Consider the following 25,115-nt stretch of genomic DNA (forward strand, 5'->3'; position numbering starts at 1 on the left):
GTCATGGCCAAGCTCTGGGAGCCCATCAGCTTGGCTGGCTGCCAGCCCAGCTCTTAACGTTTAGGGGTGTCTCCCTGAAACCCAGATACACTCTGGGAGCCTTTCTGGGCTCTGGCCCCATCCCTGCTCAGGGGGGCCAGGGAGAAACTAAGGCCCTTTTCTACCCCCCCAGGGGCCCTATGTCACAAGGTGATCTTTTATGCATTTACTGCACCTTGGTCACAGCAGGGAGGGAGTGGGGGCAGGAAGGAGTGAGGGCAGTGGCCTCCCGAAGAGAGATGGAGCTTCTGGCTGTCCTTCCTTTGGGTAGATCGAAGCCACACTGCAGGGATCCTCTCCTAGAGCCTCGTGCCTCCCCGAAGGCGCCAGGGCTGCGGTAGAAGTAGCTCTTGACGGAGTTTCTCCTCGCGCTCTCTCCACAGCTACCCTGGAGAAGGAGCGGCAGCGCCCACCCTGCCTCGGGGAGCTGACAGTGACAGATGGGACCCCAGACTCCCTGCGCCTCTCATGGACGGTGGCCCAGGGCACGTTTGATTCCTTTGTGGTCCAGTATAGGGACCCAGCTGGGCAGCCCCAGGCAGTGCCTGCAGCCAAAGACCAGCGGGAAGTCACCATAGAGGGTCTGGAGCCTGGCAGGAAATACAAGTTTCTGCTGTATGGGCTCCACGGGGGACAGCGCCAGGGCCCCCTCTCTGTTCTGGGAGTAACAGGTGAGTGGAAGGTCGAAGTGAGTAGCAGGAGTGGGCCTGGGGGATAAGGAGGCCTGCACAGAGCTCGGGAGGGAGGGAAGTGCGGTGGGGCCAGCCCAGACGTAGCCACGGAGTCTGTGGAGGTGGGCGCAGGGCAGGCGCAGGAAAGGCCCTGGCAACGGCCCCCAGCCTCCCAACACCCCCCCCCCCCCGCCGCCCCATGCTGACAGCTGTTCCCCGTAGTCCCTCTCCTGAGGCAGCTCTTACTGGACAGAGGCAAACCCCCTCCCGTGAATGAGTCAGGAGCCTTTTCTCTCAAGTGGAAAATAACTGGAGAAGGACATAGCCGAGAGGCACTGACAGAGTGGGCTCCTCCCTGGGACATGCCGACACCCCGCTCAGCTCAGCGGGATGCAGCACTCGGGCCCTTCTCTGTCCTCAGCTCTTCTGCAGAGGCCATGTGCCCGAGCTCAAGGAGTGATCAGAAGCTCAGGCACCCGGGGTGGGGGGGCGGTGGCAGGCTGCACACACACTTTTGCGGGGGGCGGCGCGAGAGGCTGCGAAAGTGGAGAAGGGGAAGCAAGGGCAGGACTCGACACAGCAGAGGGGTGATGGGGCCACAGTGCTGGCACTCACAGGAGCCCAGCGGTAGCTGGACTCAGTGCCACCGCAGGGAATGACAGGTTCATGAAAAGGAAAATGGCCAAAGAGCCTCGGTCACCACCACCACCACCCCTGCTCAACTTCTCCCTTGGGCTTCTCCCACACAGCCCCGGGAGTGGACACACCAGGCCCCTGGCACCCCACCACAGAGGCTCCTGAGCCCCCTTCAGGGCCCCAGCTGCAGACACTGGCAGTGAGCGACATAACCCCAGACTCCCTGCGCCTCTCGTGGAGTGTGGCCCAGGGCCCCTTTGACTCCTTCGTGGTCCAGTATCAGGACACAGATGGGCAGCCCCAGGCCTTGCTCATGGACGGCAACCAGAACAAGGTGCAAGTGTCAGGCCTAGAGCCCAGCACCTCCTACACGTTCTTCCTCTACGGCCTCCACGAAGGGAAGCGCCTGGGGCCTGTCTCCGCTGAGGGCACCACAGGTATGACCAGGCCAGGGCCCTCCACCGAGTCCTCCCCACATTTGGTCTGGGACTGGCAAGGCTGATGGGGTGCCCTGGCACGGTGACTGTAGCGGCAGAACGCGAGGAGGGCTCTGCAAAGCGGGGAAAGGTGTGCTGACAGCCCCCACTCTACATACACATGCTCACTACGGGTCCCACCTGGAGCGCTTGCCCCTCATTAGCTCCATTCACGGATGACAAACTCAGGGTGGGCCCAGAGCCAGAGCCCCACCCCAGGCCACCGAGGCTGTGTGCTTCTGTCCCCCACCTACTCTGTGCAGGGCCTGCTCCTGCTGGCCTGACCCCCGGGGAGACAGGGCCCCGCCTGTCCCAGCTGTCCGTGACCGATGTGACCACCAGTTCCCTGCGGCTCAACTGGGAGGCCCCCTCAGAGGCCTTTGACTCCTTCCTGCTCCGCTTCGGAGTCCCATCGCCAAGTACCCTGGAGCCGCACCCACGTCCCCTGCAGCAGCGGGAGCTGACAGTGCCAGGGTCACGGCGCTCAGCTGTGCTCCGGGACCTGCACCCAGGGACCCTGTACAGCCTGACATTGTATGGGCTGCGGGGGCCCCATAAGGCCGACAGCATCCAGGGCACAGCCCGCACCCTCAGCCCAGGTAAGGCCCTGCAGGGGTCACCTTCCTGTGCTGCCCTGAAGTAAGGGGTCTGTACTTCATAGGGCGGAACCTCGTGTCTCAGCCATCTGGGGCGGTGCTTGGCGGGTGGTGGGGGCTGGAGGAGTCTACAGAGACATTCTCTCCTGGGTCTAGAGGAAAGGGGTAGGTGAGCAGGGCTGGAGCCACTGGACACCCGGAAGAGGCAGGGGTGGGGATCCTGGGTCAGGAGCCTTGCTGCCGTGTGCCCTTACTGCCGTCTCGACACACCCTATCTGCAGTTCTGGAAAGCCCCCGTGACCTCCAGTTCAGCGAAATCGGGGAAACCTCGGCCCAGGTCAGCTGGATACCTCCAGCATCCAGAGTGGACAGTTTCAAAGTTTCCTACCAGCTGGCAGATGGAGGTGACACCCTTTTGCCCATGTCCTCATTTGCCCTCATCTCTCCTGCTCTATTCACTCTGCTCACTTCCCAGGGCAAACCCCTGAGGCCAGTGTGTTTTCAGGAGAACCACAGAGTGTGCAGGTGGATGGCCGAGCACAGACCCAGAAACTCGAGGGGCTGATCCCAGGCTCTCACTATGAGGTGACCGTGGTCTCTGTCCGTGGCTTTGAGGAGAGTGAGCCTCTCACAGGCTTCCTCACCACAGGTAAGGTGGATTAGGCCCCAGCGGGAGGTAGGGGGAGAATGAATGGGGAGGGGGAAGGTGTGAGAGGCTCCGACTGTGGACCAGGGGCCAATGGAGCTCGGAAAGGTGGGGGTTGGAGGGGGGGGGCAGGGGACAGCTCTGAGCCCTCTCCCTTCTCCCAGTTCCTGACGGCCCCACCCAGCTCCGAGCGCTAAACTTGACAGAGGGATCCGCTCTGCTGCACTGGAAGGCCCCCCAGACCCCTGTGGACAAGTACAAAGTCCGGGTCACAGCCTCAGGGGGTGAGCAGGGCTGAGGCCTCTGAGGGAACTTGTTCGGGGAGGGGAGAGGGGTCTGGCAGGGCACAAAGGGGGCAGATGCTGATGCGCAGCCCACTGCCAGCCCCCTCACTACAGGGCTCGGCCCCCGGCAGTGCTGTGGAGTACCCTCTGAGTGGCCTCGAGCTCCATACCAACTACACGGCGACCGTGCGTGGTCTTCGGGGCCCCAATCTCACCGCCCCCGCCAGTGTCACCTTCACTACAGGTGCGGCTTGGAGCTGTGCACAGCAGGGCAGGGGAGGTTCAAAGGAGCTAGGATGGGCCTCGTCTTCATTTTCTTTTCCCACTTTCCCCTCGCAGGGCTAGAGGCCCCCCAGGACTTGGAGGCCAAGGAAGTGACCCCACGCACAGCCCTGCTCACTTGGACTGAACCCCAAGTCCTGCCGACTGGCTACCTGCTCAGTTTCAACACCCCCGGTGAACAGACCCAGGTGCCCCCATCCCTCCCTCACTGGCCAACTCCCCTCCCAGCTTCCATTCCAGGAGGTGCTGCCCCATCCTCTGGCCCTCCCAGCGGGGCTCCCTGTCCCCTGACCTGCTCCTTGTCTGTCCACAGGAGATCCTGCTCCCAGGAGGGGTCACCTCGCACCGGCTGCTGGGGCTCTTTCCCTCCACCCCCTACAGCGTGTGGCTCCGGGCTATGTGGGGCGAGAGCCTCACACCGCCGGTGTCCACCTCCTTCACCACTGGTATTTGGGCCCTGGGACCTATGGCCAGGGGCTGAGCAGGCAGCAGGGGTCTGGGGTTTAGCAAAAGGACCAGCCCCTCATTCTCCTCTCTGCAGGTGGACTTCCAATCCCCTTTCCTCGGGACTGTGGGGAAGAGATGCAGAACGGAGCCAGCTCTTCGAGGGCCACCACCATCTTCCTGAATGGGAACCGCGAGCGGCCCCTGGATGTGTTCTGTGACATGGAGACCGATGGGGGTGGCTGGCTGGTGGGTGGAACATGGAAGCCTGGGGGTCTGCCTGGGGAAGGGGCTGCTTTGCCAGGAAACCATAGGCCAATGGTGCCTCTGCCTGCTTCTCAGGTGTTCCAGCGCCGCATGGATGGACAGACAGACTTCTGGAGGGACTGGGAGGACTACGCCCACGGCTTTGGCAACATCTCCGGGGAGTTCTGGCTGGGTCAGTGCCCCACAGGACTCCAGGGCCAGGGAAGGGACAGCAACCCCGTGGACACCAGGACCCTGATGAGAGCACTGTCCCTCCCTCCCCACAGGCAATGAGGCCCTGCACAGCCTGACAGCAGCGGGTGACTACTCCATGCGCGTGGACCTGCGGGCCGGGGACGAGGCCGTGTTCGCACAGTATGACTCTTTCCGGGTGGACTCAGCCGCAGACTACTACCGCCTTCATCTAGACGGCTACCATGGCACAGCAGGTCAGGCCTGGGCCTGGGAGCGGGGCAGGCTGGCACAGAGGCCAGGGCGGCCCTCACTGTTCCTCTCACACCTGGCCAGGCGACTCCATGAGCTACCACAGTGGCAGCGTCTTTTCTGCCCGGGATCGAGACCCCAACAACCTGCTCATATCCTGCGCCGTCTCGTACCGCGGGGCCTGGTGGTATAAGAACTGCCACTATGCCAACCTCAACGGGCTCTACGGGAGCACTGTGGACCACCAGGTGAGGGGCCGGGAGTGGGGGGCCCTCCTGGGCTGTGAGGGCAGGCTCGGGCCCTCACCTGTGAAGTGGGATAATAATGCCAATCTCACCAAGGCATCTTGAGGGAGATTTATTGGACGTAAAGGTCCAGCTCAGATGAAGCCTCTGGGCCTTGGCAGTCAAGGATCTTGGAGTGGGGGAGGCAGTAGGGTAGCTGCTTTCTGGGAACCGTCTCCCCAGAGGGGCAGGGGTGAGAGCAGAGGGGATGTGTGCCTTTGACTCTGTGTCGACATCTCCTCTCCCAGGGGGTGAGCTGGTACTACTGGAAGGGCTTTGAGTTCTCTGTGCCCTTCACGGAAATGAAGCTGAGACCAAGAAGCTACCGGCCCCCAGCGGCCCAGAGAGGCTGACAGCTGCTCGCCTCTCCAGCGCCGCAGAATGACTGCCGAGCACTGAGGGGTCGCGCTGAGAGAAGAGCCAGGGGCCACAGTCACCACCCAGCCACCAGAGGGAGCCTTCTCCATCTGCGATCTCACAGCACCATGTTTACAGGGGGGAGGGCAGGGGTTTGTACGGGAATAATAAAAGGAGAAACCGAGGCGTGTATATGACCTGCGTGCATTCTGCCCGGTCATGGGTGCTGGCCCAGCGCCCGGGCCCCCGTCCCCCGGGGCTGCAGCTGCACCTGGAAAGGCCGCATGGTGAGGTTGACACCACAGTGGGCCCGGGGCTGCAGGGAGGGCAGGGTGCCCCCGGGTGGCAGCAGCGTGAAAGCCCGCAGCAGCCGCGCCAGCACCACGAAGAGCTCTAGGCGCGCCAGTGGCTCCCCGAGGCACACGCGTGCTCCGCAGCCGAAGGCCAGCACTCTGGGGCTGGCGCCGGGGGCCAGGAAGCGATCTGTGGGCAGAAGGAGAGACTCGGGGTTCTGTAGCCACAGGGCTGGGCCCCTGCCGCCCCTACACCGCAGGCATCCTCCCAGCCACGCACCAGGCCAGAACTCTTGGGGCCGCTCCCAGACTGTCTCATCTAAGTGGGCGCCTTGCAGGTTGGGGATGACGACCATGCCCTCAGGGATGTCGTAGCCCAAGATGCTGAGGGGAAGGTGGAGTCAGAGCCTGGCCAGCACATCCACCACTTCCACCCCTTTCGGTCCCACTCATCCCTAGCTCTCAGGAGTCACCTGCTGGGCCGAGTGGTGCGGTGCGGCAAGGCCAGGGGCACGGCCGGCCGCAGGCGCAGCACCTCTGCGATGGTGGCCGTGAGCAAGGGCAGCCGGGCGGGATCTCTGTATGGGACTTGGGAGCCTGAAGCTTCAGGGCCCAGCTCACGATCCAGCTCTTCCTGCAGCCGCTGCTGAACCTGGGAAATGGGAGCAAGCCTGGTATCTGGGGCTGGAACCCTGAGCCCGCTGACCCAGAGCTACCTCACCTCCTGGCCTGCAGCTGCCCCCTGCAGCAACCCGCCCCCCCAGCCTCCATGCGGACCAGCAGAAGCCACGGCCTGGGTCAACACAGGCCATGGGGGGGTGCAGTGAGCTGAGGTCCTGGGGCCTGGCCAGGCCACCCCCAGGGTGCACCTCAGGGTGGTGAAGCAAGAACGCCACGGCCCAGGAGAGGGTGGTCGCTGTGGTCTCAGTGCCACCAATAAACAGGTCCACCACAGACATATGCACATGTCCTTCAAGGAGCTGTCCGTGGCTCTCTTCTGCTGTTGGCTTCCCCAGTCTTTGGAGCATATAGTCAGTCAGGTCCCTCCACTGGCCTGCCACCATGCTCTCCTGTGGAGGAGAGGAGGGCCCAGCCTCAGCTCTCAGGGGAGCCACAGGTCTAGGACGGTTCGGATGCTGGAGATCCTACCCAGCTCTGGGACAGGAGGCTCCCTGGCTGTGCGCCACGGGGGCGCCAGGGACACGCAGTGTTCCCACCTTGTGCTGCCTCAGCTGCTTCTCCACCATGTGGTCCCTGTTCTCCAAGGCCTGCTTCAGCCTCCAGAGGCCTGGGTTGGGGAAGAACTGGGGCGGGGAGCAGGAGAGTGTAGCCGCTGGCAAGGAAGCCTGCTCCCCCAGCCCCTCTTTCTCCCACGACCCAAGGAGTCTGGGCTGCACCTCCTCACCCTGAGAAAGGGAATGATGTCCAAAATTTGGATGGACCAGTGCTCCCAGGTTTTCATCAAGTCTTGGACACAGTCATGAACGGCATGTACCAAGGCGTCCTCCTGCCCACCCCGCCCAAAGAGGGAATCCTTTCAGTTCAGGACCAGAGAGAGAGTCAGGGAGGGGCTAAGGAAGGGCACCAGCATAGGGAGGGCAAGAGAACAATGACCTTGTCTCCGAAGGTGAGGTGACAGATGATGGTGCAGGTGAGGAAAGAGAACTCCTCCTGTATGGCCACAGGGGTGCCAGCCCGGGCTCGCATGCGCTGTGGGGAAGTATAAGGAGCTAAACAGGCCGGAAGTTGCCGGGGAGCTGAAGCTGCCCTGGGGCAACTGTGGGCATCCAGCCTCACCTCACAGAACTCCTGGGTCAGCTGCTCCACCAGCGGCTCCATGGAGTTGCGGAGGCCCAGCAGCAGGGCTGAGCGGGTAAGCTTCTTGTGAGCCTTCCAGAGCAGGGAGTAGTCCCCGAGGGATAGGTCCGGGAAATGCTGAGACACCAGCTGATCTGCAAGTAGGAGAGGGGTTGGGCAGCCTGAGGAAGCCACGGGCCTGACATCCCCTGCCTCCACCAGCCCATGTCTTCCCTCGAGACCAGCCCTGAACACTTACAGGATGCTGTCTGGGGTCTGCCGGCAAAGTCCACCCACTTCTTGATCATGGCTTCCTCGATAGTCCTCTTGGAGTTCAGCACCACCACATCTGGGGGATGGCCAAAGCAGGATGTCAGCAGGGAGGGGACCCCGCTTCTCCCCTCCTCACCCCGTGGTGGAGGGGATGAAGCCAATGCACCTCGCAGACCAAGGCGGAGCCTGTAGACAGGCCCCAGTTTCTGGGTCAGACCCAGCAGGTAGAGGGGAAGGTTGGGCTGCAGCAGGTGCAGGAAGCCTGGCACGAGAGGCGGGAGGTGGAGGCTGCGGAACTTCCACTTGTCCCACAGCAGGCGGGCACCAGCCAGCAGGGTCAGCAGCAACAGCCCGAGGAGGAGCATGGCCAGAGCCCCGAGCAAAGGCCCTGGCAGGGCCACTTATAGTGTTAGAGGCCCCCCCATCCATCTTGCTGCTCAGGCTATGCTGGGGCCTCCTTTGACTCCCCCCGGGGCCCTGCCCACTGTCCTGCCCACAGATCCTGGAAGGGCACAGTCCGCCTGGCCTTGGGGAGTCCACATGTCAAAGAATCAGCCTTTCATCCATCAAGAAGAAAGGAAAGGGGATGCAACCCTGACCTTTCTCCCACAGCCGGAATCGGCTTCCTGGCTCCACATCAACCAGGCAGGAAAATACAGTCACTTTCCAGCCTGAGCCCTCTCCCATTGCCACCCCACCTTGGACCACTTTCCTGTTTTACCTCAGAGAGACAATAGCCATCCCTGCCTCACCAGTCGTCAGATGAAAAAGGGCCTGCGTGTTTTTCTTTCAACTTGCAGATGGGGTGACCATATGGCCAGGTCTGTCAGGACCACCCTAGTTTATACCTGTAGTCTCAGTGTAATGATTTACCATGCTCTATTTCCATCTCAAAAGTTGGAAAAAGATGAAGAACTCTATGCCCCCCCTCCCCAGTTTGGGGGCTCTACTATACTCTATACACTCTTCAGTTGCAAGAGAAAGGGACCAACCCAAGCTGGCTTGAGCCAAAAAGAATTACTGTACAAATATGGGGGCATCTCAGAGAACTGAAGAGAGCAGGAGAGGGGGGTTTCTTGGAAGCTAGGGACAGGGGGACGCCACAGCTGCAGCAAGGGGCCAGGTCCTCCCTCTTGGCTCCTCCCTCCTCGGTGTCCGCCACCTGCCCTTTCCTCTCACGGGCTGTTTGCACTCCCAGTTGCAGGTGGGATGGGATGGGACTTCCTCCAGGGTCAGAGTCCACAGGTTACAGCCCCAGCTCAAGAGAGAGTTTGCGGCACGACTGAAAGTTCCCCCACCGATGCCGACGTTCCCAGGAAGGGGCCGGAGAGCCACAGCTGGGATCAGGAGTTCCAGCCCTATCCTGGGAGCTGTTGCCATAATGGGTTGGGTCCCGCTGGACCAGGTGGGGCAATGAGGAACCACTTTAATGGGTCCCAGGAGGCAGATGAGAGGCTCAAAGGTAGGGGACAGGGCTTGCCAAGAGACCACGCCAAAGAGGTGAGTGCTCAGTGAGAAGTCAGGGCTGCCTAGGAGTGGGAGTGAGGAGACCCACATCATCCCCAATTCCCTATCCCTGGGTCTGTAAACTGATCCCTGCGCCTGAGAGCGGTTAGGCCACTCCCGGAGCGGAGCGCACAGGCTTTGTGGCTGGAGGCCCTGAGTCCAGACACTGGCTGTGCCACCCACCAGCTTGAGGCAGTAACTGCTGGGGGTCATGGGTGGAGAGGCTCGGGCTTAGCCTGCATCCACACCCAGGACTGAGAGGGAGAAAGCAGCAGTGGCATTGCAAGGAATAGGCAGTCACCGCTGCCCCTGCCTCAGGGTTGACCTCCCAAACTGTGGCTGTCTTGCCACAACTGCAGCTGAGTCCCTGGCTCTCATAAATGGCTTTCTGCCACCCCTGCTGACCAGCTTTGGGGACAGAGATATGATGGGCAGACACAGGGCCATGGGGATGACAGCCCTGGGGAGCCTTGGAGACAGAACCTCTCAGAGCTGCAGGGCATCAGAGGGGGCTCCACTGGAAAGAACAGTGACCTGGAAAACTGGCCTGATTGTGAATAGATTTTCATAAACTGACCTGGTTCCCTTGCCAGCCCCAGCTCTTCCACCCCACCTCCAAAGCCCAATCTCAGACACACTGGAATTATACGCAGTGCCCACAGATGGGCTCTGTCCTGACCCTGGCCTCTGGGTCTTTCCTGTTCTCCATCATCTGCTCAAATACCCTCACCCATCCCCACTCTCTCTGCGTGATGCCTCAACTTTCAGAACCCACATTAGAGGTCACCTCCAGGAAGCCCTTGCCTTCTCCCTGCCCCCAGATTGGATCAGGTGCCCCAACTACATGCCCCACAGGACCAGGCAGCTCCCGAACATCCCACGTCTCAAGGATGGGGACCTGGCATAGGGCACAGCCTGGAGGGAGAGCCCCACAAACTGCAGCTACCCGATCGGAGTCCAGGCTGCTGCGGATTCCGCTTCCGTCAACCCCGCTTTCTATTTCATTTTCTTAAATGCAGCCCATTTCTCTAGCTGGATTTCCAATCAGCCCTGATGACCCAAGGGGTGCCACCAAATGGGGGAGAGTGAGGCAGGCAGGTGGGGAGATTGGACCCAGTAGAGCTGCGGACTCAGTGTGTTAACACCCAGACCAAAGTCACTGCACAACGCCAGGAAAGTTCCCGAACCTCTGATAAGGAGATCAAGTGTCAACCATCTGCTTTCAAGAAACCAGACGTCAGCTACAAGCAGGAGACCCCAGAACTCAAAGCTGCACAAGGGCAGAGTGGGAAACGTGTGGCCGTCGGCCACTCGTCAGGTGGAAGGGCAGTGGCGCTCGGCTGAGCTCGAGCATCATCTGAGGCCACAGGGACTGGTGGCAGCAGGGCTGCGGAGGGAGGCCTCGCTGTGGTGCCAGACCCTTAGGGTGCAGGCTGCAGGGGTCCCAAGTCCGCTCAGCGTGCTTTGCAGATGGACTGAGCTCCCAGGGAATGATCTGGGAGTGACAACCCCAAGGGTCATGCAGGCTCTGGGAGCCTCAGATTAGGCAAACCCTGGTCTCATGGCTGGCAGGGGTCTGGGGGCACTGCTCTCAATCCTGGAGACACACACTGACACTCTGCTGCCAAAGGCCTTTATTGAACCCCTGGAACCACCTGGAGCCGTGTCCACTGGGCAGAGACCACCCAGGCATCCCCGGGGGAAGAGGAGGGCAGCCCTTACACCTGGCAGCCCTGAGTGCCGTACTCCTGGAGGAAGTTGCTGAGCTGGGCGCAGGCTGCCCGGTGGCGGGTGCTCTGGCACAGGCGTTCAGAGGGCATCTCCTCTACCCAGGTATTCGAGTCCAGCAGGTATTGGGGACTGCAGAGGCAAAAGGGCAGTCAGCAGGGGTGGGGAGGATGGGCACCTGGCTTCTGGCGAGGCAGGGTCTGCATGCTGGGGATCCATCCGTTCCCTCATGTGGGAGGAGAGCAAGGCCCAGAGAACTCACTCTCCCTTGAGGTCAAAGGTAACTCCATCCAGACCCATGATTAAATATTCTTTCCCAGGTTCCAAGCGAAGACGGCAAGAGGCTCGAACCAGGAAGTTTCGGGTCTGACGGACAGTGGCCTTGGTGTCCTTGGCTGAGAGGATAAGGTGCACAGGAATTATAAGAGGCGAACGGAAGGTACAGGACCAGTGAGGGCCGAGGGCTGAGCACGGAGCCTCTCGCTTAGCCCTCACTGCTCCTAATGGGCATGTACGACTGCTTTTCGATTTATGGCCAAGTCCAGAGCTTCCAAGAAGCTGAGAGGCTTTGAGCTCAGCCTCCAAACATCTGTTGTCCCGGGCACCCGGGCCACAAACCCCAACCTCGGCTCCCTAAGTCCCCCAGCCCCAGCCCCTTCATACTGAAGTGCAGGACTTGGGTGATTCTGGTTTCGAAGAGGCGGAAGGCAGCTCTGCTATCTTCTCGGAGGACCTTCACCTGGAAGCCTGCGAGGGAGTTTAAGGGAAGGGAGCACAGGTTTGTTCCAGCAGCGGTCATGAGGCGCGAGCCCAATTACAGAGCTGGGCCAGGGGGGCGGGGGTGAGGGCACACGGACCGTAATGCACGCGGGGGTGGTAGCAGGCAAACTTCATCCTGTAGCCAGCCTCATCCTGCAGCCCCCGCTCCAGGGCACGACGCTGTCGAGGGCACTTCCCTGCCGGGGGTGGGGGTCAGGGGACAGATGAGCCAGTGCAGGCCCCAGCCTCAATGGCTTCCCCTCACCCCGCCCCCTGCCCCCAGCCCCAGCTCTCACCCTCAGCACACTGGCAGACATCAGCAGAGCACAATGTGGACAAGAGTTTGCTCTTAGTGGGGGCTCCGTAAAACACAGAACACTTGCGCTCTGCAGGACAGAGTACAGTTAGAATGCACACCCCCCCAACACTGTCACCCCTGTCCCAAGGGGGACATCACTGCCACCGGCACTGACCCCCCTTCCTGATGTCCCATATGGGGACACCTATTCCAAACCTGCCGAGAGCCCCCCAAGTGCTCACCAGGGTTGTAGTAATCATACACAGCCGCGCTGGCCGGCTGGACGAGCCCCACAGGCACTTCCTGAACAGCTCCAAAGCCCACGCACTCCCGGGAGGTGGGGACCTGGCAGGGTGGGGAGGAGATGTCAGGACATACCCCCTGGGCCCTGCAGGCCGCTGTGCCACATCTCCTTGACCTGTGTCTGGTCTTATCTTCAGTGTCTTTCACATGCTAGTACCTTCCAGCTCCGGAACTCTAAAAACTCTAAAAACCCCGAGGTCTCTGCTCACGTCACTGCCAGACAGTGACCTCGTCCCAGTCTCCAGTGCCCTCACATCATGGACACGTTCTGCATGAAACTCTCTGAGCTCAGGGTTAGCTTCTGGCCATCCCTGGTTCTGACCTTGTCATGCCTGACCATCCCTCTTCTTCCCTCCCAGAGGCACAGTCCCTGACCCTGGCTCCTCGGGTCCACCGCGTTCCCCTGAGGAGGTCTCAACCGCTCCTTGGCTTTCACCAAACCCTTCCAGGCTGATGATTCCCAAATTAAACACTCAGCCTCATTCTTGCAGTAGGATTCTTGTGGGACATAGAAATTCCCCAAATTCACTCTGCCTACCCCCAGAAGCCCACCCCCAGGTCCTACCACAAAGGCCTTGCTTCGTTACTGACGCACCCAGGCCCCCCTTTATGTGTCATAACATAACGGCAGGTGCTGTCACTTGCCCATCCTCATGGCCTATATCCGGACCCCTCTCCTCACACCCCCACTACACTGGTCTGGTCCAGCCCGGTTCCCTACCAGTCTCCCTCCCGAGCCATGCTGCTTAAGTCAACTCCTCATCCAAAATCTTCCTGGCTTCTCATCTGCCACTGTGTTCAATGAAACTCCTCTTCTTGACTTCTGAGGCTAATGGGGTCTGGCCCCTCTACAAGCACTGGGCTGGGGCGGCCTTCCTCAACCCCTACACACCTGGCTAAAGGTGTTACAGTATTACATCTTTTTCACATTTTCTCCAAGAGATTACAGCTAATGCTCAAAAAAAGTTTGAGGGCCATCAGAGGGTTAATGATTCTTTGTTTTAGCCAAAAATGGCTTGGAAAGGCAAAAGCAACTCCTCTATGACTGTCATCACTTTGGAAAAGAAAATATACTTCAATCTAAAAAACAAAAACCAAAAAACTAGAAAGGTCAACAACAAGCAACAAAGGCGGCCTTTGAGTTGCGTAAATTCAGCTTTATGAAGGGCTCACTCTCGAGTCCTTCCCTGCAGACAGGCACCAGCCCTGGAGCAGCACCGGAGCTCGGCCCCCATCGCCCACAGGCAGGGCGGCCTCCCGGGCCTGCCTCTAACTCTGCTCCAACACACTCTCATCCTGTCTCCCTGCTTCCATCACACGTCCTCTCTCAGGTCACCCGTGCTTAGTAAACCCACGGTCACCCTACCTGTGTCGCCCCTCCCTGCTCACCGAGTCAAAGTACAGCAGGACGTGGGGACCCTCGGTCTCAAAATGACTCACGTAGCGGTCAGAGAGGGAGGTCAGCTGTGGGGAAGGACAGATGGTCACAGGGAGGTGGCCCCGGCCCATACACAAGACAGGGCTCAGCGGCTGGGATAGCTTCAGGGATGGACCCGAGCTCCTGGGGCACAAGGAATCCCATCCTCCCAACCGCCCCCCTTCCTCCCGCCTGGGCAACTGACTGCACCTTCTCCAGGTCGGCACGCAGGGCGCTGAATCCACTCAGGAGGGTGATATCGGCAATGGCCATGCCCGACAGCCCCTCCTTGCCATTCCGCCTGCAGAGAGACATGTCCAGGGCCCACATGCTCTGGGTGACAGACACCCAGCCCTGGTCTCTGCCCTGCCTCTATCTCCTGGCCTGGCAGTGCCCCATGTCCGGCGTAGCCACCTACCCCCGCCCCCTGCGCTTACCAGATGCACACAGTGTACTGCACTCTGGACTCCTGGTCATCAGGCACCCCAGGGGCCTCCCGCCTGCGGCGATTCCGCCGCCTCTCAAACAGCTCCAGGGGTGTCACAGTCTGGGAACCGGCATCTGGGTCATCCTTGGCTGGCAGCTCCTCATACACATAGTCCTCGTAGTCCTCATTGGCCTCCCCTGCACAGGGACAGTGGTGTGGCTTGGCTGCTGGCTCCGACCCCCTCGGGGCCCAAAGGCCTGCAGCCCCAACACTCACTTGTGTATTCAACATGGCCCATGACGGTAACTTGAATCTGAAGATCCTCACAGGTCGTGTTCTTCAGGTCCAGGACGTTATAGGTACGAAGGATCTAGCTCAACAAGGGGTGAGAACAGGGTACGTTTGGGGCCCAGACCTTTCTCCTAGGCCACACCTGGACCATCCCCTAGGCTGAGGGGTTCCAGGCCTTCCACCCCTCTTATCCCTCCTGACCAGTCCATTAAGGCGGGTGGCCCAGGGTCTGCGAGACCCGGTGAGACCAGGGACAGGGTCCTGCCTCAGGGGCGAGCACTCTACATGGGGCCCAGAAGAGGTTGGAATGGAAAGCTCAGGAAAGGCTTCTGGCCAAAGCTTGCAGGAGAAGAACAAGTTTGTCACTTGGGACAAAGGAAGGGAAGGACACTCAAGGGGAGGAGATCTGTGTACATGAGGGGATTTGTCTGGCGAGGGAGGTGGGCAGATGCTCAGTTGTATAGGTGGAAGAGTCTGACTTTTCTCCAGGGCTAGTCTGACTAGTGTTTTTGGAAGGCTGATCTCATGGTAGTGTGCACAGTGGATCAGAGGGGTGAGATACAGGTTAGGGAGAAGTTCCAACACCATCTTAGCAGAGTCTAGGAAACAAGTGGCATGGGCCCTGGGCAGCAGGGGAGCCGAGGACAAGATGCTGGGGCCATAAGGAAGGGTGGAGGTGGGGACACTAAGATGGCCTCCAGAGCAGTGGCTGGGCTCCTGTGGGGAAGGGGCCCCATCGGTCAGGTGAGGGGACCCGGGAGGAAGAAAGGGTTTGAGGTGCTGTGTGACATGTGGGGCCTGTGGCTCAGGCGAGAGGCCTGGGTTGAGGTGCTGGTATGTATGTCATCAGCACTGATCAGGGTAGAAGGAGAGGACAGGTGCCCAGAGAGGGCAGAGACCAGAGTCGGGGGGAGCACCCAGACCAGTAAGGGGGTCCACCCACTCAGGGGCATCTCCTTCCTTCCTTCCCTGCTCACCATGAGCTCCCCCTCAGGCCTCCCACTCAAGACCACAGCCCCTCCCTGCTGGGGTCCCAGGCATTCAGTGCTGCTGGCTCTCACCTTCAAGGTCCCTTTGCTGTTGCCTCCCACCTTCACGTTAATCTTGCTGCCCAACGAAAACTTGCAGGAATGGACAAGGGAAAGGGATATCAGAGGGGCACACAAGGGCACACGGTTGTTCCAGTTCATCTCCTCTCCCACCCACTCACAGAGCTGACACCTCACCTCAGCCTCCTAAAAACCCTGTTGGGTAGACTACCCATATATTAATTTTGAGATGAGAAAAACAAAGCTCAGAGATTAGGTGACTTTCTCCAGGTCACGTGGCAAATAGGTCTTCCCACAAGGACATCAAGCAGAGATGCCATGGGGATTCCACAAGGGTGGGGGGAGGCAGGGTTGGCTTCCAGCCTGGCCACGGGAGGCTCAGGGGTGGGGGAGGCAAGCCAGGTAAAGGAGTGGCTCACCTGCAGCTCCTCCTCCATCCCCTGAATTTGGTGGTTGTTCAGCTGCAGCTCGTGGGACTTGAACCCACTGCGGCCCATGGAGCTAAGAGTCACGTTGAGTGCCCTCTCTTCAAGGGTGTGGGAAGCAATCCAGTATGCAGATAGAGCATCCAAGGCTATCACTGTGTCCTGGGGAGGTGGGCTGGCACTCAGGCACTCGGTCTCGGGACCACCCACCCCTGAAGCCCCCTGGCAGCCCCTACCTGGGTGCTGCGGAACCCGCCTTGGAAACTGCCCTGGTGGGTAAGCCAGGCTGCAGCATAGTCGGCCATCTCTGACTTGCCCTCCCGAAGCAGCAGGTGAAGTAGGCCATAGGCTGTGGTTTCAATCCACACGGCTGGAGCTTGGGGTATGGGGTCTGCTGGGCCTTGAGGAGCCAGGGTGGGTGGGATGGCATTGCTCTGAGAACCAGGGACTGAGCCCCAGTACAGGTTATCTGGAAGTAAAGGGAGACCCACAGGTGAATGGTGGACAGGGCTAGTTGCCTGGCCCTCTGACACTCCCCATATTGAGCTCTCCCAATTCTGCCCAATTATCCCTTAGGCTTTCATTACTTCTTGAGGTCTTCATTCAATTTCTCCCTTTGGGCATACTCAGGGGTCCCAGGTCCCCCAAGACCCAGGCTCACTACCAGGACACCCTTGGCGCTCACCCCCGGTCTTCTGGGCCATGGCCATGAGGTTGCGGTGGGCAACATCCCGCAGGTCCTCAGAAGCCTTGGTGAGAGTCAGGGCATAGGCCGTGATGGCAGCAGCATGGGCACCCAGGGTCCCAACACTTGCTTTCTCCCCCAAGAAGGAGTTCGCTCTGATGATGGAGGTTTCCTAGGAGAAAGAGGGGAGGAAGATCAAGAAAGCTGGACACTTGGGTTCCTGGGGAGAGAGGGGGAGAGCTGGGGACCAGGAAAGGGCAAACACTCTTACCACTTTCTGCTTCAACTGCTCTGCAATGTCATCCTGGAAGACAGCCAGCCCATGCTGAAGGGCGATGACCACAAAGGCTGTGAGCGCCACAGTCTCATCATCTCCCACCAGGCCCCCCTAGTTGAAGGGGATGGAGAGAAGATGTCAGCCAGGAGCAGGGAGGAGCAGGGAGGGGCAGGGACCGCCCTCCCACCTCTGTCTCCCAACCCCAAACCTGCATGTCCCTGTGTAAAACTGGGCAGGGGTCCTGGAATGACCCATCCGCCTGCTGCTGGGACAGCAGCCACTTGGCCGTCTCCTGCAGCTTCTCAGGTGAGCCGCCCACCTGCTCCTGGGCCAGACTCAGTACCTTCAGCACAAACGCCGTGAGCCTGGTGGGGAGGGAGGAATGGCTGGGGACAGGGACTGGTCCCCGTAGGGGACATATCCTCACTCACCCAGGCACCTCCCACTATATCTGGCTCTGCCCCCTCCCCCAGCCCCAGCCCCCGCAGAGACCGGGAAACATTCTCCCAACCTCACCAGGTGCTGCTGTCCCGATGCAACCAAGCCCCATAGGAACCATTTGTTTTCCGAAACTGCTGGATCCGCATGTAGCCTTGGGAGACAAGAGGCAGCTGCTGAGGCGATGCTCGCTCTCCCACCACATGTACCCAAGGCCACACTCCCCATTCCCATCAGGCACCCCCTTCCTTCTCCCTTCTAGCTAGGTGGTCTCCCCCTCTGCCTTGAACTGCCCTCTCCCAGCCCCACGCCTGCTTGCCCCATGCCCAGAACCTTTCTGGATCAGATCCACAGCATGGTCCTTTGTCTCAGGGGGCAGCGTGCTCCACTGCTCTGTCTTGTCCAGGTAGCGGGAAGAAGCCAGTGTTGGAGCCAGTAGGAGCATGGTTTGCTCCCCGCAGCCCTGGGGAAGCCTCAGGAGGGAGGCCAGGCCTCCTGGTGACAAGACCCCCTTAGAGCCCAAAGTGTCCAGTGGTTCTGAGGCTATAGGGGGAGATGGAGGTTTAAGGGTCAGAGACCAGGTCTGGAGACCCGTGGAGTCGTGGGATCAAACAGGGGTCCCTGGGTGCCACATGAATCTGAGGCTGCCCCTGGGAAGAGACGAAGAATACTCCCACCTGTAACCCTGACAAAGCTGCTGAAATCTCCATCTGGGATGACATTGGGGTCAGAGTTGCCAGGAATCTCCAAGGTCCGGGCTCGGTGATCTGTGGGGGATGGGCCAAGATGGCCATCTGGTTGGCTGCCAGCAACCCCCCCCCACCTACAACCCCATTAGGACACTGGTGGCTGGAGGAGGGGGCCACTCACCCAGGGGATTGAGCTCATAGACAATCTCCTCTGTGTGGATGGACCCTTCTCTCTGTCTCGGGGGAAACACAGCTATGAGAGGCCATACAGTACTATGAACTGCCCCTCCCAATGCATTTTCCCTAGGACTTGGAGTTTGAGCATCAGGGGCAGAGTGGGATCAGAATTATAGAAGATGTAAACAGACCAAGGCATGGTTTCAGGTGTCTGGCCAGGAGAGAGGGTATGGGGTTGGGGGGGTGGTGTAAATCTGGGACTCTGAGGGGCTGGATTCGGGGCTGCTCCAGTCACCTGAATTTGTAGAACCTTAGACACTGCGTCCCCTACAGGGAAGTCCGAGGACCCTTGAGCCACCACCTTCAGGGACATAGCTGCCGCCGCCGTGGGCACCACAGAGAAGCCAACAGGCCGGGCAGAGCCTGCAGGCACCAGGACACTTTGGGCCAGCCCGCCACCTCCAGCCAGGCACAGCCCCTCCACTGGGGACACATGGACGCTCACCTAGGTGCAGGAAGATGGGGATGGCCGGAGCCTCAGGCCGGTTTGGCCCCCCACCCTCCCGCTGCCCCAGCTCCCATCCACTTCCCTGTGTGCTCGGGCTTCTGCAGGGCCTCACCGTCAGATTTTTATTCAGGTAGTTGTAGAGGACAGGCCGCAGCTCCAGCTGCTCAAAGCGGCGAACAGAGACAGGCAAGCGGAGGTGCAGGTGAAATTCCTGGAACACTCGGATCTGGGCCGGCGTGGCCACACACAGGCCTGGTGGATGGGGGTGGTGGGTGTAGCAGAGGGGGCAGAGACCAGAGGTCTGGGGGTGTCATGGCCACAGGGTCCCAGGAGGGAGGGGCAGGGGGTGACCCATTTCTGCCCCCCACCTGCTGCCACTCCCTAGCCTCCCCACCCCAGCACATGCCAGTGCAGACGTCCCCAGGGGTCTGCCCCCAGTTCTGTATGAAGAGCGAAGGGCTCGGTGGGAAGCCTCGGTCAGGGGGAGATGGATGGGGCAGGGGACTGAGGTCCAGGCAAAACCGTCTCACCTGTCTTTCCAGACAAGCTCACAGCGTGGATTTCCCATGTGGTGAGAGAGTCAGGGAGCATTTGGGACAATCTGCAGTAGGAAAGGCGAGAAGCCTGGTCACACCCTTGGCTGGCTCCAGACCAGCCCAGAGCCAAGGCCAGGCCCACCACACCCCCTCACTGGAGGAAGCGGTCCACTTTTTCCACTCTCCAGAGCCAGTTCTCCGGGAAGAAGCTGCGCACAGGAATGTCATCCTCATCGATCAGGTCTTCCTCTTGCAGGACCTCCAGAGCTAGGGGACCACAGCGTGGGGGAATCAGGAGGGGAACCATTCTGCCCTTCCAGAGAGACTCTTGCCAGTCCCCCAGCCCCACCCAGAGCCTCACCTCGGGCAAGGCCCACCTGGCCCCTGGAGCGGGACTTCTTGCGCAGGTTCTCAGCAAACTGGCAGCAGGACAGGAAGGGTGCCCGGCAGGCCGCCTGGCGCACCCGAGCCGCCCGCTGCTCACAGGAGCGTATCATGGGCAGCCTCGTCAGCCCATCCTGGCAGCAGCGCCGGGCTTCTGGGGAAGCATACTGGCCCACTGCAGGGCCGGGGGAGGGTATGCACAGGGGAACCCCACAGAGACACATCTCATTTCCCACCCAGACCTCTAGATACACAAGGACTCACCCTGAGAGACCAGGAACTCAAGTTCCTGGCCAATGGAGAGAGTGTCCCTCCACCTTCAACCCCAGAATTTGGGTCTCTGGCCCCAAATACCATATGCGGGCTCACTGAGGAGCAGAGCAGCCAAGAGGGAGACCCCATCACCCTAACCCTTGGGCCAAGTGGAGAGCTGCACAGGCGCCCATAACTCACATTTCTCATGAATCGCCTTTTGGAAGTTGACGTTTCTCTTATTCCGGGTTTTCTTTTTGGGACAACTCAGACCTGATAGAAAGCAGGACCGCAGCCCAGCACAGGGATAGGGGTCCCACCTCCCCTTCCCACCTTCTTTCCCTGGCCCCGCCCTTCCCACCAACGCTCTTCTCATCTTACACCCTCAGGCCCCTCCTCCTTCCTGATTGTCCCACCACCCAACTCCCCTTCCTCCTCTGTTCTCACTCTTTCTGGATGAGGTCAACAGTTCTCCATCAGAAAAGGCCAGACCAGCTGTCTCAAACACCTGAAGGGCATTGTCCCCACCTCCAGGACCGCAGCCATGGTCATAGCTGTTCATAACTTCCAAGACCTGGCAAGAAAAGGCCAGGAAGTTGCAGATGATTTGAGGGACCCAGATGGGCCACCCAGCTCTGGGTGAGAAGGCAGGGCATGGGCAACCCTTAAGAGAGTGGGGAAATAGAGACCGCAGGGCCCGGGGCTTGAGGGAAGCTCAGCGGGGAGTCTGTGGGGAGATTGAGTGAGACCTCAGGGCTGGTTCCGGGACAATGAGCCCCACAGGGGAGTGAGAGCTGGCAAGAACGGAGGGTCCAGACAAACCTTGGCCATGTTGAGGGGTTTGTGGGAACTCCCGCCCACAGCATACAGAGCCGTATCCACGGCCCCCAGCGCCACCAGGGCTGGCGAGTCTGTTTGCAGGCGGAGCTTTACAAACTCCGCAGGACGATACTCCCTGATGCTGTCCACATTCAGCTCCAGCTGGCAGAGGTGAGAGGAGGGGGGCATCAGAGTGGGGAGAGCTTCCTTCAGCCCTCAGTGTACCCCAAACCAAATCCATGCTCTGCTCACAATCACTCTGTCTTCTTTCTCTCTTGACCTCCCAACACACAGACGTGCCGCCTCTCCGAAGGCCAGTTACCTTGCCCTCGCAGTCCCCTGCCTGGACGTCCACGCGCAGGGAGTTGGCCACTGGGACATCCCCATGATAGTAGAAGGCCACAAAGTAGAAGGAGGGTACCAAGTTATGGTTCACAAACACGGAGACTGAGGTCAGGTCCGTCCTGGCTTCTCGAATCATAGACACAATCTGGCCCCGGGACAGGATCTGAGGCAAGAGTGGTTTCCTCTTCACTGCACACCCCCCATCCTGAAACAGTTCCCTCTACCCCAAGGGCTCTCTCCTCCCTGAGATCCTCTCTGCACCCCACCCTCCATCCTCAACAGCCCAGCTTCTGCGCACCATGTAGTAGTAATGAGAGAAGCTGTCCTCACTGACGCCCAGAGCTCGCAGGTTCAGGATGAGAGTGTCCCCAACACGAGGCGGTCGAGGATCCAGCCGCTCAATGGACAGAAACCTGGAGCCTCCTGAGAGTGGGGCTCTCACGGTGAGCCTGCCTACAGCTGGATGAGGGGAGCCTGCAGACACCTAGAAAGAGGAGCAGGGCAGGGGTACAGTCAATGCCAAGGACCCTGGTCACCACCTTCTTCCCCCAGTCCAGGAAGTGGATTCTCAGGAAACTGGCCAACCTTTCTTTCCTTCCCCTACCCTGTCCCATGAGTGGGAGGTCCTACCAAGAGCTGCACTTCTGAGATGGACTTTGACGTAACGATGGGAACAATGACTTGGCCACGCTCATCTGTGTTTTGTTCAAGGTCCTGGATTCTAGAAGCAGATCCGGGAGACAGAGTGGCCAAAACTTTGACAGGAATGCCAGAGGCTGGGAAGCCAGATATATCTCGGACCAGGGCCTAGGTGAGCAGGGGAGAGACAGATAAAGAAGACTGTTCAGTGAAGCCCCATACCCTCCTGACAACACCCCACCCCCAACTCATCCTCCCCCTCCAAAAGAGACCTGCAGCAGAAAGGGGGCCCCAGGCACAAGGTGTCGCTTGGTGTTGCTAAGATCCAAGGTGAAGGGAGATGACACAAAACGCCAAGATGTGAGCTCTGCTTCCTCCATCTCTCCCCCTGCAATAGATGCGGCAGAGAGAGGTGGAGGACAGAGAGCCACGGAGAGAGGAGTGGGAGAGCCAGGGTGACCACAGCTCGAGTGTTTCCTGCCCACGAGACACTCAGCTCCTCAGACTCCTGAGGGCACGGGCCGTCTTGTACTCATCTCTGTGTGCTGAGGCCAGCACGGGACCTAGCCCACGGATGGAGTGTAACTTGTGTCTGCGAGATGGACGGAAAGACGGGTAAAGAAAAAAAAATTGAGACAGTGAAAGGGTTACCTTCTCCTGAAACCACCCAGAAACACAGCTGGGGAGGGACAGTCTCCTGGGTCTTTCCTGGCTTTGGGTACAAGACAAGGGTAAGAGTAGGGAATAGTGTCGATGCTGGAGAACAGAGGGTCAGCTCCAGGTCAGAGGCGGGGGGCTGGGGTTACAATCAGGGAGGCCTCTCACCTGGAGACTCAATGATGGCAGCGGCAATATAGAGGCGCAGCCCAGGGAGGTCGGCAATGTTAACTTGAAGCTTCTCCAGGGAACCCTGAAACTCAGCCTTTGAGAGGGAAATATGGCACTGGCCATCTACCAGCTGGAGTGAAAAAGAAAACAGGGCCTGGGGTGAGATTTGTCTCCCTCCTCCCCACCCTGACACCCTCCTCCCTTCCCCCACACCTTCCTCCCCTCCCCAACACTCTCCTCCTCTCCCCCACATCCCCACCCTCCCTCCTACCTTAGTCTGATTCTCCAGCCCCCGAAGGAAAGTCTTAGCACCATCCTCACCCAGGAGCCCAAAGCGCACATATGCCACCCCCTGCACTGGCTTCCCGTAGATGTACCTACCACCACGGAGAGAGTGGGAAGAGGGTGGGTCTAGGAAATAAGGCCAATGTCTCAGGGTGGGGGCAGGGGGCAGAGCGGGGAGGCAGGGCTTCACAGCTCCTTCAGACTGAATGGGGAACCCTGGGTGCCCCACGTGGAGGACATGGAGGATGGGAGAGTTACCTGGCCTGGATGTCTAATTGGATCTCATCGAGAAAGCCAGGCGCTGTCAGGATGTAGGGCTTTCCAGGAATAATCTTCACCTCGAAGTTGGGAAGGACTGACCCAGTGTGAAGGGGTGGCTGGTCAGACTCGCGAAAGGACCCTTCAAAGACTTCCCTTGGGGCTGTGGCACCCATACCTCCCTGCCCCTGCCCTGCCCCACCGCCTCCCCCTCTATCCGTATCTCCTTCAGGAAAGGAGATGCTTGTCCCACGCCATCTCCAGCTCTCACCATATTTCTTCACCTCAAACTGGGTACTGCTGTTAGAGTCTCGGCCATCTGAGAACCGGGCTGAGATCCTCCATGTCCCTGGCCTACAAATGGGGGAGGGACTCAGCCCGCTTGTGCAAGAGGCACATGGAGAGCCAGAGGACCAACTGGGGGAAAACCAGAGCTGTGAGAGAGGCTCAAGGTCTGAGTGGGTGCTGGAGGCAAAGAGCCATGGGAGATGGGCACAGGAGGGACCGTCACCAGGTCGAGGGGGCTCACTCTGAGATATCGGGAATCACAAAGTCATCCTGGAAGATGGAGGAAGTGTACACTTCCCTCTTCCTCACACGGAGGCCATGAGAGTTCTGCAGTGGGAGTAGAAGCGGTCATGGATGGGAGGTCAGATCAGCAGCCCTGCTGATGAAGGTCAGAGAGCTCAGGGACTCACCTCCACTGTGACCGTAAGGGTGTCAGAGGATGGACGCATCTTTTGATCCAGAGCAAAGATCCGGTATCGAACTGGGAGAGAAGGGCAAGAGCTGAGCAGGAATCCATCTGCAAAGGTGGGCCTCGGCCCCCACCGCTTCCAGGGAGCAAGGGGGAGGGCAACAAATATTTGCCAAGCAGCCTTCCTGTGTGGCACCGTCCAGGCTGTCTCACGGGGTACCAAACATGCCTTGAGCAGGCTGGGAGTCAAAGGCAGGGGCCCTGGGGTCCGACTCACCCCGCTGGCCAGGGTTATAAACGGGCTGGTTGGTCTGCAGAAAGAGGTGTCCCCGGCGAGAGGAGAAGAGCAGGTTGACGCCCTGAATGTCTGTCTTTCTAGACAGAGAGTTCTTCAGCCATGGTGACTGGGCCACCAGCTGGACCTCGGGGCCACGGAGGAGGCGGTAGAGGCCACAGGTCTCTGCATCTTTCGGGGAGATCTGTCAGGAGAGGCAGAAGGAGCAGGTCAGAAACAGAGCAGAAGGAAAAAACCAGAGATGGAGACAGAAACAGAAAAGGTAACAGTGTGGGGAGTGGGGGGAGAAGAGAGAGGAGGTAGGCCAATGAGATGACCAAACAGAAGACAGAGGGGAGCAGGGTGAGAGTGACTAAGAAGCAGTAGAAGGGAGTGGAGGCTAGTTACCTGGAGGCTAAGGTGTACGTTGTCTTTTTCTGAGCTGAGGGAAAAGTCCACCTTTGGGGAGCAGACGGCATTCAAGTTGGATGGGTTTCTCAGGAACACTGATCCTGTCACTACTTGTCCCTGGGGAACATTCTCGAGTTGCACCCTCACTGAGAGGGGGACCCCCAAGTGAACCACAGAAGGCGAAAACAGGAGCAACCTAGGGAGAACAGGAAGGGGTCTGCATTCAGCGCCCCTGGGCCCCTCCGTTCCTCATTCCTCCATCACGTCCCCCATGTCAGCTCTCCCATGACCAGCCCTGTCCCACTCAAGCACTAGTGTTCTTCTTCCAGGACCTGGGCTTCTGCAGGGATAAGGTGAAGAAGCTGGTCACCCAGATCAGCCCCCAGAGGATCCTCATGGCTGGAGGACCCAAGAGGGATCAGACCCGTCTGCCTGCCTACTCCTCTCTGGTCAACCCAGGGCTTAGAGCAGATTTGACTGTGGAACTTGCTCCTCCCCTGGCCCAGCACAGCCGGGAAACCATGTGACAGGCAAGAAATGCAACTGGCCCCAGGCCCAGTATTTAGTAGGGGCAGGGGGAGGGAGGACAACACCCCGGACACCTGGGTCTCTGAGGGAATGAGGAAATCATGGCCCAGAGTT

The 25,115-nt window shown here is 59.7% G+C and overlaps 3 protein-coding genes across 10 annotated transcripts in view; 1 reads left to right on the forward strand and 2 right to left on the reverse strand.

The window, feature by feature from the left end:
* Window positions 1-5,589, forward strand: part of TNXB (tenascin XB) — a 55,879-nt gene extending 50,290 nt beyond the window's left edge. For all 7 annotated transcript variants that reach the window (XM_059178824.1, XM_059178825.1, XM_059178826.1 and 4 more), the window contains 14 exons: window positions 423-710; window positions 1,460-1,783; window positions 2,086-2,421; window positions 2,700-2,822; window positions 2,924-3,067; window positions 3,229-3,348; window positions 3,449-3,592; window positions 3,688-3,818; window positions 3,944-4,076; window positions 4,172-4,323; window positions 4,417-4,513; window positions 4,608-4,769; window positions 4,849-5,012; window positions 5,297-5,589. In XM_059178824.1, coding sequence (XP_059034807.1) covers window positions 423-710; window positions 1,460-1,783; window positions 2,086-2,421; window positions 2,700-2,822; window positions 2,924-3,067; window positions 3,229-3,348; window positions 3,449-3,592; window positions 3,688-3,818; window positions 3,944-4,076; window positions 4,172-4,323; window positions 4,417-4,513; window positions 4,608-4,769; window positions 4,849-5,012; window positions 5,297-5,401 — 2,423 coding nt within the window. In that variant the 3' untranslated portion in view covers window positions 5,402-5,589. The remainder of the gene's footprint in view (window positions 1-422; window positions 711-1,459; window positions 1,784-2,085; window positions 2,422-2,699; window positions 2,823-2,923; window positions 3,068-3,228; window positions 3,349-3,448; window positions 3,593-3,687; window positions 3,819-3,943; window positions 4,077-4,171; window positions 4,324-4,416; window positions 4,514-4,607; window positions 4,770-4,848; window positions 5,013-5,296) is intronic.
* Window positions 5,590-5,622: 33 nt separating this feature from the next.
* Window positions 5,623-11,318, reverse strand: LOC131834328 (steroid 21-hydroxylase). 2 transcript variants are annotated; one of them, XM_059178848.1, is made up of 10 exons: window positions 11,181-11,318; window positions 7,755-7,844; window positions 7,496-7,650; window positions 7,313-7,408; window positions 7,104-7,205; window positions 6,916-7,002; window positions 6,568-6,768; window positions 6,172-6,350; window positions 5,979-6,082; window positions 5,623-5,888 (listed from the first exon to the last, which is right to left on the reverse strand). In XM_059178848.1, exons 1-10 carry the CDS (start codon window positions 11,206-11,208, stop codon window positions 5,623-5,625), a joined length of 1,308 nt encoding a protein of 435 aa, XP_059034831.1. In that variant the 5' UTR covers window positions 11,209-11,318. The 2 variants fall into 2 exon arrangements, with proteins under 2 accessions (XP_059034831.1, XP_059034832.1); XM_059178849.1 differs by lacking the exon at window positions 11,181-11,318 and adding an exon at window positions 7,935-10,752.
* On the reverse strand, window positions 10,892-24,959 carry C4A (complement C4A (Rodgers blood group)). Its single transcript, XM_059178831.1, has 41 exons — window positions 24,806-24,959; window positions 24,471-24,669; window positions 24,066-24,267; window positions 23,790-23,860; window positions 23,621-23,706; window positions 23,363-23,445; window positions 23,092-23,188; window positions 22,820-22,925; window positions 22,546-22,678; window positions 21,993-22,108; window positions 21,712-21,888; window positions 21,380-21,565; window positions 21,059-21,244; window positions 20,740-20,898; window positions 20,365-20,491; window positions 20,119-20,190; window positions 19,643-19,840; window positions 19,437-19,548; window positions 19,276-19,346; window positions 18,858-18,997; window positions 18,533-18,742; window positions 18,242-18,293; window positions 18,049-18,138; window positions 17,705-17,914; window positions 17,450-17,525; window positions 17,142-17,298; window positions 16,928-17,044; window positions 16,657-16,828; window positions 16,208-16,440; window positions 15,966-16,133; window positions 15,559-15,618; window positions 14,483-14,576; window positions 14,217-14,403; window positions 13,990-14,080; window positions 13,752-13,826; window positions 12,302-12,404; window positions 12,058-12,147; window positions 11,860-11,958; window positions 11,666-11,749; window positions 11,265-11,397; window positions 10,892-11,134 (listed from the first exon to the last, which is right to left on the reverse strand). Exons 1-41 carry the CDS (start codon window positions 24,868-24,870, stop codon window positions 10,993-10,995), a joined length of 5,229 nt encoding a protein of 1,742 aa, XP_059034814.1. The 5' UTR covers window positions 24,871-24,959; the 3' UTR covers window positions 10,892-10,992.
* Between the last annotated feature and the right edge of the window lie 156 nt (window positions 24,960-25,115).

The sequence above is a fragment of the Mustela lutreola genome, chromosome 6 (genome assembly GCF_030435805.1).
Source record: "Mustela lutreola isolate mMusLut2 chromosome 6, mMusLut2.pri, whole genome shotgun sequence".
In the NCBI taxonomy this organism is placed as follows: Eukaryota; Metazoa; Chordata; class Mammalia; order Carnivora; family Mustelidae; genus Mustela; species Mustela lutreola.

Excerpts from the sequence above, each read along its gene's own strand:
- LOC131834328 (XM_059178849.1), bottom strand. The coding sequence starts at position 8,133 with ATGCTCCTCCTCGGGCTGTTGCTGCTGACCCTGCTGGCTGGTGCCCGC. Across the intron at positions 7,651-7,754 it reads CAGACCCCAGACAGCATCCT|ATCAGCTGGTGTCTCAGCAT; the intron begins GTAAGTGTTCAG and ends TCCTACTTGCAG. Across the intron at positions 7,206-7,312 it reads ACCTCACCTTCGGAGACAAG|GAGGACGCCTTGGTACATGC; the intron begins GTCATTGTTCTC and ends CGGGGTGGGCAG.
- C4A (XM_059178831.1), bottom strand. The coding sequence starts at position 24,870 with ATGAGGATCCTCTGGGGGCTGATCTGGGTGACCAGCTTCTTCACCTTA. Across the intron at positions 23,189-23,362 it reads GTTTGAGGTGAAGAAATATG|TCCTTCCCAACTTCGAGGTG; the intron begins GTGAGAGCTGGA and ends ACACTGGGTCAG. Across the intron at positions 16,829-16,927 it reads AGCAGTTGAAGCAGAAAGTG|GAAACCTCCATCATCAGAGC; the intron begins GTAAGAGTGTTT and ends TCTTTCTCCTAG.